Below are 14964 nucleotides of genomic sequence, written 5' to 3' on the forward strand. Positions count from 1 at the left end.
AATATGCTATTTTTAATCGTTTTTAAATTTTTATTTTACTTCTGGAAATCCCCCCTCTCTGGCTCGCGACCCCCCCGTGGGTCCCGACCCCCACTTTGGTAATCACTGGTTTAGACAACACACCGCCATGACAGTGCACTCTAAATTTTTATACTCCCTCTTCCCACAGCTTTCACTCACTCGCTCAACTCGCTAACTCACTCACTCACTCACTCACTCACTCACTCACTCACTCACTCCCTCACATGTGCACAACACACACTCAAAGACACGCTTTTGTGGATAAAAGCAGACTCTTTTGGCCGGGAACAGAACCAGATGGCACAGCTGAATTTGAACATGACACTAAAATAGCACTCAAGCGATGTTTGATCTTTATTAATGGCAACAGGGTTTTGTTTGAATACATATTTAGATGATGGTGACAAAGATAGACAGTCCAAAGCAAATAGGAGGACAGGGAATTTATAATCAGATTATCTCCATCATTTTTGAGAGGTTGTATTATAGTTGTGCATTTTCTGATTTAGGACACACTGGAATTATATCCATTTTGTTGAAATTAAATTGCTTTCATATTTATTTCCTTTATTTTCCTAACTGGGAGTTAATGGTTGAATCTAGTAACAACAACAACAACCACAACAACAACCACAACAACAACAACAACAACAACAACAATAATAATAATAATAATATTTCAAAAGTCATAACAAAGTCAAACATATTGAACCTTTTACATTCCTGACTAATAGGTAGTTAGCATGGTCATGCACATATGCAAAAAAATTACTGTATTTGTCCTGTACAATAATTAATCCATTTCAGAAATCTTCATGTCACTGTATACAGCAGGGAGCTGCAACACTCTCTAAAGCTACGTTCAGCCCCACCAGTCCCATTTCTTGCACATACCCGGACACAGTCGTCACTGTGCTGGGTTTTTCTGCAGATGTCTTCTTTACTGTCTCGTTGCAAGGCTCTGAACACTTCTCATCGCACTGCTTTTTCAAGGCAGAAACTTCTTTGTCACACTTTTCTCTCTCCATCTGCAGGCTCTCCTCCAACTGTCTCTTGAGTTTTTCTTCACTCACTTTTTGTTTATCTACTTTAATTCTGATGAGTTTTAGCTCCTGTTGGAGGGCCAGGATCCTCCTTTTATCAGCTCTCTGATTCTCCATCTGAATGTCTCTTTCTCTCTGGTTCTCCTCCGTCTTGCGTCTAAGCAGGTCCTCCAATTGCTTTTTCCTGTCCTCCTCCTTCCTGCTCTGCTCCTCCAAGCTCTGGCTGAGTTTATCCAGCTCTTTCTGCAAAGCGTCTCTCTTCATTTCCTCCCTCTGCCTGATGGCCTGCTCTTTCTGTATTTGCTGAAGTTCCCTCTCTCTCTCCTTCTTTTCATTTTCCATTCTATCCTTTTGGATCTTCTGCTCCATTGCTCTTCTCATTTTCTCCTCCTGCTCCTCCTGCTCCTCCAGTATTTTAATAACCTGGTCAAGTTTTTCTTGAAGAGCTTCCCTCTTTTCCTCCTCTTCTTTACGTATGTACATCACTCTTACCATCTCTTGTATCTGCCTCTCCTTCTCCTTCTTATCATTCTCCTCCATACATCGTCTAAAGGCCTCCTCCCGTTCTCTCGCCAGCTTCTCCTCCTTCTTCTTCTCCAGCACCTGTTTTTTCTTCAGCTCCTCCATATCCATTTGGCTTTTTTCCTGAACGATCTGTAGCTTTTTTTCATATAACTCTTGAATTGCTGCCTCCTGCTTCTTTTTTAACAGCTGTTCCTTCTCATTCAGCAGCCTCCATTCCTCTTGCAGCTCCTGAGCCAGATCCTTCTCTGCTTTCTCGAGCATCTTGCTGCCATAGAACACTGCTCCATTTTCCTGCATCATGCTGTCCACTAAGGCAAGCAGCTCGGACACCTGGTTCTTATTCTTGGAGCTCTGGTTGTTGAAGACACAGTACCTGCCCCCACATCCGGCTACCAGCTCAACCAGATCCTTACACGTGTCTATTTGACAGTCCTTCACAGATTGCCCTTCTTCAAGAAGGTCTCCGTGGGTAAAAACCACAACAGAGAAATTCAAAGCATGGGAACCCATTGCTTGTTTGATCTGCCGCACTGCCTCCTTCTCCTCCAGAGTGCACCTCCCAATCTGAATAACAATGAGGAACACATGGGGCCCGGGGTACAGGAGGCTAACACTCCTCCTCAACTCCTTCTGCACCTCCTGTGGAGTCTGATGACTGTCCAGAATCCCTGGAGTGTCCAGGAGTGTCAGATGTCGCCCACGAAATTCTCCAGCGACCCTGCGACAACGCTGCGTGACAGAGGAGCTGCTAACCTTTGAGTCAAAGACCTTACGGCCCAAGATGGAGTTGCCGGTGGAGCTTTTTCCGCTGCCAGTCTTTCCCAGCAAAACCATTCTGATCTCAGTTGAGGAGAAAGACATCTTCCTGCCTGAAGACACAAAAAAGGTGCAAGATTGTGTTCAAATAAGAGAAAGACATAAAGAAAGAATAGGTTACGTTCAAAAGAAATAAACACAAATCCCAACTGACCTGTGCAGCCAATAGAAGACAGTTGCTTGCTAATGGATGACATGCTACTTCTGGGCTCTCTCCTCCATAAAATGAGAACAAAAGAGAACAGCGCTATATAGATCCAAACATTGTGGGTGTGTCTGGCCCTATGACACGGAAAACCCCTCTGAACTCTAACCATCACTATCACTGTTTCTAATCAGTCTGAAGAACTTGTGAGACAATCGTCTGTCTCTGTACATCAGCAGGTCTTATCACTGAGTATACACACTACAGCAGGAGGCCATCCAGAGGCAAAGATCTGGAAAGCAGACTGAGTTACTGTATATGAGGGGCAGTTTGATCAAAGTCCAACAAGACAGACTAGTCATTTGATTGTTGGGTCGTTTTATCTTGAAAGTGATAAGTTGTTGTTTAGGAAACACCAGAAACCAATACAGTAGGCACTCTTCTGGCAGTGTCAGACAAACTGTCTGAGCATACAACAAGACTGAAAGTCTACAGTCATGCTAACAGCTCTGTGAAGTTGTACTTTGGCACAGTGGTGTTTTGAGCCAAATGTTATAGTCAACCTACTAACGTGCTGACAAACACTAAGCAGGTATAACGTTCACCATCTTAATTCAGCGTGTTAGCATGCTAACATTTGTTAATTAGCACTAAACACAAAGTTCAGCTAAGGCTAATGGGACTGGCATAAGTTTGACAGAACACAAACCAAAGTATTGGAAACACCGACCTGATGGTGGCACTAGAGAAAAAGTCCAAGGATCACCAAAGTTGTTACACTTCTCCTTCATGGGAACATGAACGTGTGTACAAAATTCCATGGCAATCCATCAAATAGTTGTTGAGTTATTTCAGTCTAGTTCCAAGTGGTGGACCAGCAGCACATTGCACTGGCAATAAAATGTGTGGTGTTACTGTAGTACTAGACAGATGCTTAACACTTGAGTTGACAGAAGCCTACACAGTGTGTTTTTGTTTATGCACTCCACTAGACAGAGGCAGAGGTCAGCCTGTGTGATGCCATCTGTCAGACAAGTTATTGATTGTTTCCATGAGACTTCAGCCAGTCTGGTGTCAATTATTTGTGCCACAGACTCAAGAGCAATACCATTAATAATTAAAAGTGTATTTTAAATGGACGATTGTGTTACTATTATTATTCTCTTTTTTTGTGACTTTATTCATTTACGCAATATACTGAAACTACTACATCTTAAAGCCTAATAAAAGGGTCTGATAATACTTCATAGATTCTCTGTAGTTTATGTCTCTTGGTATCATTAAGCTGTCTATTCAAAAAATAAATGAATCGTGTGTACATGTACTTACATGTTTACTTTGTTATTCATGGAGTTCCTTCACTCACTCAGTAAGTCAGCTACTGAATCATCTATGATTATAGCATATATGCATGCGAGAGGCTCTTGGGGGATTGAAATCTCTCAAGAAACTCAACTAGGTTCATTTGTCTGTTGTCCTGCTAAACTGTCTTTAGAGCTGTGTGTGTGTCTGTGTGTGTGTGTCTGTGTGTGTTTCTGTGTGCGTGCGGGCGTGCACACGTTTGTTTGTACGTGTCCTCTTAATCATGGCTTATATGATTGCAATGATTATAAACATTTTAGTTTTCCTGAAAATATCAACCTGTTCTCAATATCTGCATTTTCTTGTTATGAAGAAACTCAGGAGCAACTTGAATCTGGACACATGAAGAAGTTCGGGAGACGTTGATGACTTATACAGAAGCATTTAATTAAATCTAACCACAACCTAGTGTTGTGCAGTGCCAACTCTGAAGATTTCTGCCTTTCAAATGCGTATTGAACTGAAATGCTGGTGGTGTAGCTGAACCGTCAATGCAAATAAAGACTTTATGGCGTAAGCTTACTTAAATCATGAACCTAAATACCTCAGCACAGACCAAAGACAATGTCAGCTTGATCATACTGCCGGCAAGTCTATCCTTAGGTGTTATGGTTTATTCAACAGTGTCTTCCCTGTGTGTCTGGGCGTTATCTAATTCCAGAAACCTTCCGAAACAGAGACACACAGGCCCAATCATTTTCTTATCATACAGCTGCTCCGTCTCCTTCAACTCTCCAAAGTTGACATATGGCCTAGTCTAAAAGTGTTTCCAAATTGAACACGTTGGGTTTTAACCTTTGACTTGAATATGCCTAAGGGTAGTCTCAATTTTGCGCATGAGTATGTAAGCTGAAAATTATACCACATTTCTACGATCTCTGCCATTGAAGGTGCTAATGTATTCCTGCCAATAGTGTGCTTTCACACTATTGATGCTGGTTAGTAGTTTATCTTTCTAAACAGATTGAGGGAAATAAATTCTGTGTATGCAAAACCAATTATTTCACAGTAAATGTGTGAAGCAATGAAAAGAGATTTTGTATGCAAAAAAAAAACACAAAAATGGACAGTTTTGTAAACTGTGTGTATACATCATGCATGGCAAATTTGATTTGTACCACAACGCAAACTGCTGGGACCGGGAATAAAACCATATTTAACAACAGGTCACCAATGGCTTTCTTTTTTACTGGACCAATAAGCAAAGCCTAAGTTTGACAAAAGGTACAGTACATCCACCATTCACACTCTGGAGGAAACTGTTAAAGTCCAAACATCACATTCAAAAGATAATAAGAAAGGTAAACATTCATGCTTTCACTTTAGGTTTCACAAAGAAGCATCTCACAATTCATGTAAACCACTTTCTTAACACTTAGACCAGATAAACACCAAAAGGTTGTTTCATAAGTATTTAAGGTGAATCTGCTGGTGCTCTAATAGTAACGGAAAATAGCCTTATCTGGTCGCCTAAAGCGTAATGTATGTAACGTAATGCCTATAGCTGGATGTCAGGCTGTAAGCTAATCCATAATGGAGAGGCCATGCATGTTCAAGGCAAGGCTTAGATTGTCTTACCGCTCTACTGCTCCGCCACACATGCAAGCACACCTGACGTTAACTAACCGGGAGGCTTTGATGAATTTCTGTGCTTGTGTGCGTGTGTGATTAAACGGATAATTTGTGTGCAGTGACCTTGTCCTCTTTATGTCAAAGCACAAAACAACAATGAACCTACACAACCGCCCACACACACACTCACACACACACTACAATACTGACACACATATAAAATAGTCTTCCTTTGTTGCATTAATGTAAAAATTAGGTGAATCATGGGTAACGCCTGAGGTCCATCAGTGACGGAAGATGAATGTTATCATGGTGGTTAAAAGATGATGAGGAGGGAAGCTGTCAGGATGCCTTGGCAATGATGAGGATGCTCATGAGGAACACCATGACGAAGAAGATCCACATGAAAAACCTATCCATCACCTTTGCAACCTTCTTCCACTCTGCTGCCTTGACACAATTAGCTTTCTGCTCACGGAAGCAGTCGGTGATGTACTGGATGTTCTTCACCACCTGAGGAAGAGACAGATAGAAGAAACTAAATCAAGCACTTTAAGAAACTTTAGAAGAAGAAGAGTAATAGATAAGTGGGTTAAGTGAGGAACTTGAGATGTTGTGGTGATGCACCTGTTTATGTTGGAGGCAGGGGCAGCAGCGGGGGCAGGCTGGGACTTGAAGTTTCTTTGTGGGATAGAGGACTTGATCCTTCAGCCCTCCATTAAGGTGCTGGAGGTTTTGTGGATGGTGGGGGACCTGGTAGTCCAGTTCATCCCTCCTGATGTGGTAGTAGTGCTGTCTGGGGTCTCGCTTCCCCTCGCCCCTCTCCAGTCTGGAAGCGTGGTTGTAATGGTGACGGCTATTGTTGGTGTTGCCATTTGCCTGGCCTTTGTGATGATGCACACCGTGGCCGTTGTTGTACTTGTACGGATCGCTGTCGTGATGGTAGTCATGAAAATGGTCATCGTTGTACCTGCACTTATCGTTCACAGGTTCCTCGGGGTACAGCAGGGTCCTCTCACTCTCCGGCGTGGTGCAGTTCTCCCCCACCTCATAGACGAAGAAGATTTTAGACATGTAGTCTATGATGAGCACCTTAGCCCAGTGAGGGACAGGCTTGGCCTCAGCACCACAGAAATGAATGTTCATGATAAAGATGGTAAGAGAGGTGGAGGCCGTGATCATAGTCATTGTGGCTATGTAGTACTTCCCTAGAGGAGAGGAAAAAGGACAGGACAGATTAATGAAGAAGAAAGGCAACGCGTACTAGGGGTGGGAAAAATAATCAATTCTTAGATGTATCATGATTCTCTCTAGAACGATTCAATGCTCAATTCTGATGAAGTTAATCGATTATAAAAAAAAATAAAAGTAATAAATGCACAAATCAGAGTGACTGAAAGAGGATGGGATAACTTACAGTTTAGGTAAGACTGCAGAAAAAAAAACACTAAAAGGGCCAAAAGGGAAAACAGTTTTGTATATATACACATGATCTAATAGGACATACATAACATAATTAGGCAAAAAACATATAGGCTGTTCATCTACTTTATCACATTACATCTGACCACCTCATGTGTCATGTTCCAAGAAGCCAATCATCCACCTTTAAACATGACTGAGCGTCTGACATGGAAGATTACTGTGGGAGAAGGTGACTTTCACAAGCATGTTTAAGGCTTAAGCATGGAATGACTACAAAATAAAAACCTCAGCAGAAAAAACATTTCATATGTCGAAATCTAACAAACTCAGATTTATATGTATATTTTTTTAAATCATGCATGGAAATCTATATAAAAATATTGAGAGCATCGAGATGCATTGATAATCGTTTTAGAACCGAATCGTTGGCCTCGGAATCAGAAACCATTCAAATTGAATCGTGACGTGCCAAGAGATTCCCACCCCTAACGCACACATAGCAGCCCTAATGTGTAGACTACGAGACTGAACATTCACTTCATTAGCAATGATCTGGAAAGACATGCCATGGGAATCTGTTGTCCTAGATACATCTTTAAACATAGACATAACCTATTTAACAGCCAAATCAGTCTACAAGTTGCATTATTGAGTTTTATATGGAAGCCAATTTCTGCCAGGAAAATGGATAAAAAGTAATTCATGATAAATAGTAAGTCAACATTATGGACATAAAAAGTAAATTGTTTGACTTGCTTTGTCAAAATTGAGGGACCGGTCCAAAATCTAGACTTAGTAGGCATATCTCATAATGTGGATTACTATAAATATTGTTGTCTTTGTAAATCATAATGTTCATCAATTTTAATATTATATAGTTTAAATAGTTTCATAATGAGGCAAAATTAAATACAGAGAGAATATTTCCAACCTATATAGGGCATGCTCTCTGCAGGAGGCATGCTCTCAGCCACCAACAACTGGAACACAGTGAGCGCCAGCAGCACAGTGACACCAAGGGAAACCTTCTCCCCTGAGTCGGCCGGCAAGTAGAAGCCCAGCGGGGCCAGGAACGAGATGAGGAAGCAGGGCAGGAGCAAGTTGAAGATGTAAAAAGAGGAGCGGCGCTTCAGGAGCAGGGTATAGGTGATTTCAGTGTAAGGGTCGGAGCAGCAGCCGTATATCATAACGTTTCTAACTGCCGGCATGCCGTGACACTCCCACTCCACGTTCTCCACAAAGTCAGACAGGTCCCCACTGTCCATCCCCAAACTGATATCCACCTGTGTAGAGGACACACATTGTGGGTATCAATATGTTAATGTTATGTGGACGCAGAAACCAACAACTAGAATTCCCCCACATGTGGTTTAAAAGTTAGAAGTTATTCACTTTTTATTCAAGAACTGAGGCCAACAACAGGTAGTAAGCAAGATGGTGGGACATAACCTGTCCGCCTTTTTTTATTTCCAGGATGGAAAAGTCATGACCTGCCGTACTCTTCCTCTGAATGGTTCGGTTAATTAGGTTTGGGCATAAGGAGTGAGATTGGTTAAGGTTAGGGTAAAAATACCAGGGTCAGCCAATCAGAGGCAGAGTAGTGTGGATCATGCCTTCACCACCGTAGTTAAAAAATATTGCAACCCCTCCTGGGCCAAGAGATGGATAATCAAATAGATAGATAGATAGATAAACAAACAATGTACCTACTGTGTAAACTATTTTGAGATCCAGTTCCACCAAAGGAACACATACATCAGAATAAAATGCGCTGTCATTCTATTTGGCTTTTGCGCCTAAAAATGTTGGTTCACCCAAATTATAAAAAAATAAAGTTAGACTAAAGAAGTTTTAAACCCTTTATTGCTTCAGTTTTGCGCTTTGCCCTCCTTGAAACCTCAAAGTTTAAAAGTGACATAAACCTGCAATAACTGATTACTTGGTCACTTGGGGGCAGCATAAACTAATTGTGAACACAACATTAACATATCACCACCTTTTAATAAGCAAACACACAAATAATGAAAAATATTTTAGAAGTTATGTTTCAAGGTCATAAGGGAGGCTTTTAGGAAGGTGTTCCTCTCAGGAGAAGTCACGATTGAGTTGATTCATCAGACTTAAGCATTTACAGCCTAAATAATAGACAGTCTTAAACCCAGAATATCAACTGATTCAAACTAGATAGAAGGTATGATCACTGTCTCGTTCACCCCAGTCACCCCCTTTCTTAAACACACCTGGTTGCCATTGTAGGTCCAGGAGCCAAAGGTGAGTTTGCATTGCTGCCAGTCAAAGGGGAAGTAGGAGACGTCCACCACACATGTGCTCTTTGTGATGGCTGGAGAGTCCCAGACAATCTCTCCATTATACCGAAGCTTCACATTAGTGCTGGATGCACCGGAAGAGTCCTCATCTGCCCTACACAGATATACAGAGGAAAGGACCTATCCGTCACACCCACACACTGCTGCAGTATTAGTGCACTGAGGGCAGTCTCTTGTTACTGACTTGTTGTAGAGTACGATGTCTGGCTTCCAAACCAGGTCACTGGGGATATTGATCATCTCAAGGTTGTCATAGTCCTCCTTGTTCCACTTCAGGTAGGCGTCATGCCAGACCAGCCTGATCCACAGGTACGTGGTTAACACCTGGTTCCTCTCATCCTACACACATACAAAGACATTGAAAAAGAGAGATAGATAACATCAAATTACTGAATGACTAATTCTGACAGACTGGGTGCAGCCCATTCTTTTTACTCCAGTACAATGCTATTCAGTGCTGGCCTCTGGTGGTCTCTAGATGAACAGAAGACTGAAGGCAGCACTGTTTGTACAGTGTGAGGACCAAACTTTGTTTTGTATTTTACTCTCGCTTTGCCAGACCCTCCTCCGAAGCATTCCGAAGGAGGGTCTGGCTACTCCACATAGCATTCAGGTATGGTAGGAAAATGCGCTCTGGTTTAACTGCATTTCTTTAGACCAATGTTTCCCAAACTTAGGGTCGGGACCCAAAATGGGTCGCAGACCCGTTTTATTGGGTTGCCAATTGGCAGAGAGCAGACTAAATGCTCAGCATGACCTCAGCATGACCACAGAATGGCCTCAGCATGACCTCAGAATGACCTCAGAATGGGGCACTTTCAAAAACCGAACCTAGAATAGATCAGCTGGTTGATATCTTCAACCAGACAAACACACCTCGTTAAATTCAAGTCACTTTTTTTTTTTTTTTAAATGTTGGTGTCGGTACTGAGGGATGATGGGAGGGGGGGATAAGAAAATGAGTTGAGAAAGGGCGAATAAAGACCTTTTCTGTTTTTGTTTACTTTTATAATGGAATAGATATACTTCATATACGTTTAAATTCATGGTTTGTTCCGTCTTTTGTCCACAGTTTAAAAATGTAGATGTTACAATGATTCGTGGTGTATTTTTGTAAATTCGGGTCCCGGTGAGACACCAAATCTCATTTTTGGGTCTTAAGCTGAAACAGTTTGGGAACCACTGCTTTAGACCAATCACAATCGACATGGGTGGTGCTAAATTTTGCACAGAGCCACTGCAAAATAGTTGTGCAAGAGAAAACTCAGATCAGACAGATAGTCTAGCTAGCTGTCTCAATTTACCATGCAGGGATCTGAGGAGCAGTCAACAATCGTCCTCCCAGAATGCAGAGTTGCTTATGGTTCCTACAGTCTCTAAAAGTAGAATGGGAGCCAGAGCCTTCCGCTAACACACTCCTCTCCTGTGGAACCAGCTCCCAGTCTGGGTCCAGGAGATGGACACTGTCACCATATTTGAGAGTCAACTCTCCTCTTTGATAAAGCTTATAGTTAGGGAGTGAGGAGTTGCAGCGTTTAGCCAGACCAGCGGGCACCCCTTCTCTGCTTCTCTTTATAGTCATCACATTCATCTACCAATCAATGATATAATCAAAGTAGAGAGAGGCAGGGCAGTACAGCCCGACCAGGGTCCTCTCTTTACCCTGTCTCTCTTAATTATGATGTTATAGCATTGGGCTGCCAGTGGACGTCCTTTGACACACTGGTGTCCTCTCTCCTCTCACTTTCCATCTGTGTGCATCCATGTCCCAGAAAAGCTTGTTACTAACTTAGCTCTGGGGAGTTTATTCCCCGGAGTCCTTATGTTTTTTTTGTTTTTCCGCGCAGCATGTTTCTATGGATTAGGGTGGCACCTAAATCATGGTCATCATTTCACACCATGCAGGGCCCTGCTATGCCATGAACTACTAAAACTTCTATTTCTAGTCTTAGTTCCATTATTGTTCCACTTTATTGTGACTACTGGCTTTATTGTGAGCCTGGGTCTGTCCGAGGTTTCTCCCTAAAAGGACGTTTTTTCTTGCCACTGTTGCACTAAATGCTTATGCTTGGGGGAATTACTTGACTTGTTAGGTCTTTGTAAATTATAGAGTGTGGTCTAGGCCTACCCTGTCTGTAAAGTGTCTTGAGATTACTCTTGTTATTATTTGATACTATAAACAAAATTGAATTGAATTGAATTGAATAAATCCACTACAAAGAAAGTGGAAGAAAACGAAAATACATACATCCGGCGGAATTTTGTGCAGCACCAGAGCAATCCTGGAAGTAGAATGGTAAGGATATAGACTATGTAGCTCTTAACCACGACCAAATTAAAAGGGCCCTCCACTGATTTACATGTTGATTCATTAGTCACTGGGAGGACTACACAGCCTGTGGCTCTAGAGGATCTTTGTCAGAGTCTGACTCAAGTGACATCACCCAGGTATCTCAGGTCGGGAACGGAGACTGCAGATATGTAACTGAAAGCTTGAGTTACAAACTGGGAGTTAACCAGTCAGGGAGGATCTAACAAAACAGGCGATAGAGTAGCATAAAGGGACTCATGTGTGGGACCCAATGTTTTTGGAGGTAGATGAAAATTCTTGGCCTTTGCTGCATTTATTCTGACCTTTCTTTTTTTAAATCGTTCTTCCCTAGTCCTATACTTTATGAAAGTGCAGTATTGAATTGCTGGGATACTCTTTTAAGCCTTGGTTGCATTGGCCATACAGTAGCACTTCAATTTAGCTCTAACTAACTTAGTACATAACTGAATTTATATTCCTTGCCAACATGGTTCTGTCAGTATATGCATACCTGTGATACTAGAAAAGTGACCTAATAATTCTTTATTCTTGTTTGATACTATAAAAGTGAATTTATAACTCTTAATTATTGTGTATACACTTATTCTAATGTTTATTCCTTATTTAAGCCTTTTTAGTACAGTGTGTGCCACCATGCAAAGGCACTGACCATATTGTTGAAGTTTCAATTGATGAAAATTAATGTTTATTTACATTTCATGTATTTCGTTTATGTGAATATATATTGAGATTAAATAAATCTAATTTTACAAAGAAAAGAGTATGCTATACTGCATTGTACTTCAATTATTGTATGAGCATGTGACAATTAAAACCTTTGAATTTGTCATCTTTAAATCTTGAATCTGTGGCAGTTTGAAATCAGCCATAGACAACAAAAGATCTTGATCTCTCTTTTCTTATTACCACCTTAATCATTTTGGAGATTTATCCTCTTAATGTTTGAAGCAGCCACAGTTAAATCCAGCTTTACATGTTGTGTCTTGGATTTGCATATGTTATTCAGTGTATCGGTCCTATAGCTTAAATGAGGTGTTGCAACAAGAAGGTACAGCATATGTGTACTGTATATGTGATATTGTCAGCCAGGGTGGAACAACTTAAAGACCCATCTGAAGAGATTCTTGTAAAGGGTCGCATGTCAACACCTCTAAATCTATGCTGAGTAATGAAACATACAGTATCTGAATTTCCTGCCTACTAACCATATCTTTGATCTGTGACAGCGTGATCTGCAGGGAGACATTGAGGGCTTTGTCTGTTTCATCCACTGGCCTCAAAGCACTGGAGTAGTCCTCCATCAGGTCAGCCAGAAGTTTTCGGGCAAAATGACCCTGAGCACAATGGGACACTGAGGGGGCAAGAGGAGAGCAGAGGTTGGTTACAACTGCAAAGGTTACAAAAAACTAAATGTCAGGAAATTGGAGAGACAAGAGCAGAAAAGAAGTCGGAGTTGGCTTTACAATATCAGTCAGATTTAAAGATCAAACCATCTATGAGCCATGATGCAGAACTGACCTTGCACCAAAAGGCAGATCCACACCATCAGTACTGCCTTCCTCATTTTCAACCAGTCACAAGCAGAGGGATCAATTATTCTGCAAAAGAGTCACTGAAAAAGCCTGGATCCAAATCCAGAGCATCACTCTATTCTGGTCTCCATTCTCCCCTGCTGAAGCTGAGCAGGACTACAGTAAATTCTTAAAATGTTACATCCTGTAAAAAGCTCTGAATGCTTCGGTTGTTGTTAGTCGCAGTTTGCCTCTCTGTCACTGTCTCTCTGTGTGTGATCGTTGCTCTAGAACAGGACCTGGGGCTATCACACACACACACACACACACACGCACAGGTACACTGCAGTATCAAATTGCTCACAGTCACTGGGTGAAATAGGATGCCTGCAGCCCAATCCACTCGTGTACATGACCACAAGCTGTACCACACACACACACACACACACGTGCGTGCATGCACACATGCACGCACGCACGGACTCACGCACGCATGCACACACATACACACAACCTTACTGCATTACACAGCTAAAGACATTTGTCAATCACACACATACTGTGACACTTTCTTACCTATCTTAGGTCATTCAAGATGAACACACATGTCATGACACATGTCATACACGTTACATGGCCATGAACTTTACACATCAAGGATCAGGTGTCACCATGTAAATTATAATCTTTAACATACTGTATTTACAGTTAAGCTGTACTGTGGTTGTAGATCAATAATAAGAGTAGATTTTATCCTCTCTGTGTCTGTAGGCTGCAAGAGATCAGTGACCAGAAACTACTGATTAACTCTGTAATATTGACCAGCAGTAGTGACATCTTTCAGGTTTAACGTACATTTATTTATTTATATAATTGTTGTTAAATACTGCTGATTATCATGCATTGTTGTGATGTTTTGATGGATTTGCATGCCATTGGAAAAACAATCCACTTGTCACTTTTACCACTTGTTCACTTAAAGATTTTAAGATACAAAATTGTTGTGGATGTTGTATTGTTGTGGATGTTGTGTGTTGTTGTGTATAGGTGTATAGTTGTAGTTGTATTGTATCTATCTGTCTATACATTGAACGTTTGATACAGACATGCCTGTAGGTTCTTTTCTATATTGTCTTAAAACATTAACTAACTATTCAAAAAGACATCACAGAGGTTAGTTATTGAAATAGACCAGTAAGACAAAAGGTTTCTGGTTAAATTATCTTTCCACAAAAAGGAGACAAGATGCTGGTTGAGAGTTGGTAGATTGTGTAAATGTAAATGTGATGAAGTGCGTTACTGTAAGATGGCAAAAAATACTTGCTGAACTTAAAAAAATATAGCCTTTATGCAGCAAGCCTTTTATCCTACAACGTCCAACAATGCTGCACAGTAGATTAGGTTTGACAATATACAGTATTTATACAGAGTTTAGATAAATCACTTTTTATTGTATATTGAAATACACATGGACATATGGATAAATATTCAGAGCCCGGAGAAATAACTCTTGTAGACACTAGTCTAAAGCGTGTTAATTTGGGTGTGATGACTATATTTGCAATATTCAGAATATGTTTTTAATATGAGAACTGCCAAGGCCAAATCTTGTATTTTTGCTAATGAGGCAGTTGTACCTGGAAGACAAAAGATCGTGATTGTCTTCAAAAAATCTTCACAAGGTTCTTGCAGCTTACATTTAATCAAAACTTTTGCAGCAAACAACATCAGTAAGAATTGTTACTGACATTGTTCTGCTCTGTTATTCTGCAGAGTACTGCACATGGTGATGTGTTAATGTGTCACTGAGTTTCTGTGGTACTGAGCTAGCATAGGACAGGTGTTTCCTGTGTGTGTGTGTGTGTGTGTGTGTGTGTGTGTGTGT

The 14964-nt window shown here is 41.1% G+C and overlaps 3 protein-coding genes across 5 annotated transcripts in view; all 3 read right to left on the reverse strand.

Moving 5' to 3' along the window:
* Window positions 1-351: 351 nt before the first annotated feature.
* Window positions 352-2641, reverse strand: LOC116669703 (immune-associated nucleotide-binding protein 9). Its single transcript, XM_032499701.1, has 2 exons — window positions 2560-2641; window positions 352-2458 (listed from the first exon to the last, which is right to left on the reverse strand). Exons 1-2 carry the CDS (start codon window positions 2600-2602, stop codon window positions 840-842), a joined length of 1662 nt encoding a protein of 553 aa, XP_032355592.1. The 5' UTR covers window positions 2603-2641; the 3' UTR covers window positions 352-839.
* Window positions 2642-5000: 2359 nt separating this feature from the next.
* Window positions 5001-13405, reverse strand: chrna9a (cholinergic receptor, nicotinic, alpha 9a). The gene is made up of 7 exons (XM_032542529.1): window positions 13087-13405; window positions 12774-12919; window positions 9421-9575; window positions 9150-9330; window positions 7841-8192; window positions 6112-6692; window positions 5001-5997 (listed from the first exon to the last, which is right to left on the reverse strand). Exons 1-7 carry the CDS (start codon window positions 13130-13132, stop codon window positions 5827-5829), a joined length of 1632 nt encoding a protein of 543 aa, XP_032398420.1. The 5' UTR covers window positions 13133-13405; the 3' UTR covers window positions 5001-5826.
* The window catches only part of rhoh (ras homolog family member H), an 11964-nt gene continuing 6866 nt past the window's right edge, over window positions 9867-14964 (reverse strand). For all 3 annotated transcript variants that reach the window (XR_004336127.1, XR_004336125.1, XR_004336124.1), the window contains 3 exons: window positions 13496-13501; window positions 10653-10654; window positions 9867-9878 (listed from right to left, as the gene is read on the reverse strand). The gene's annotated coding sequence lies outside the window, so the exon portion shown is untranslated. The remainder of the gene's footprint in view (window positions 9879-10652; window positions 10655-13495; window positions 13502-14964) is intronic.

Source organism: Etheostoma spectabile, chromosome 2 (assembly GCF_008692095.1).
Source record: "Etheostoma spectabile isolate EspeVRDwgs_2016 chromosome 2, UIUC_Espe_1.0, whole genome shotgun sequence".
Classification (NCBI taxonomy): Eukaryota; Metazoa; Chordata; class Actinopteri; order Perciformes; family Percidae; genus Etheostoma; species Etheostoma spectabile.

Coding starts and splice junctions, on each gene's coding strand:
- LOC116669703 (XM_032499701.1), bottom strand. CDS start 2,602: ATGTCATCCATTAGCAAGCAACTGTCTTCTATTGGCTGCACAG. Junction 2,459..2,559: donor GTCTTCTATTGGCTGCACAG/GTCAGTTGGGAT, acceptor TTGTGTCTTCAG/GCAGGAAGATGTCTTTCTCC.
- chrna9a (XM_032542529.1), bottom strand. CDS start 13,132: ATGAGGAAGGCAGTACTGATGGTGTGGATCTGCCTTTTGGTGCAAG. Junction 8,193..9,149: donor GGACCTACAATGGCAACCAG/GTGTGTTTAAGA, acceptor TCCTCTACACAG/GTGGATATCAGTTTGGGGAT. Junction 5,998..6,111: donor CCTGCCTCCAACATAAACAG/GTGCATCACCAC, acceptor TCTCTTCCTCAG/GTGGTGAAGAACATCCAGTA.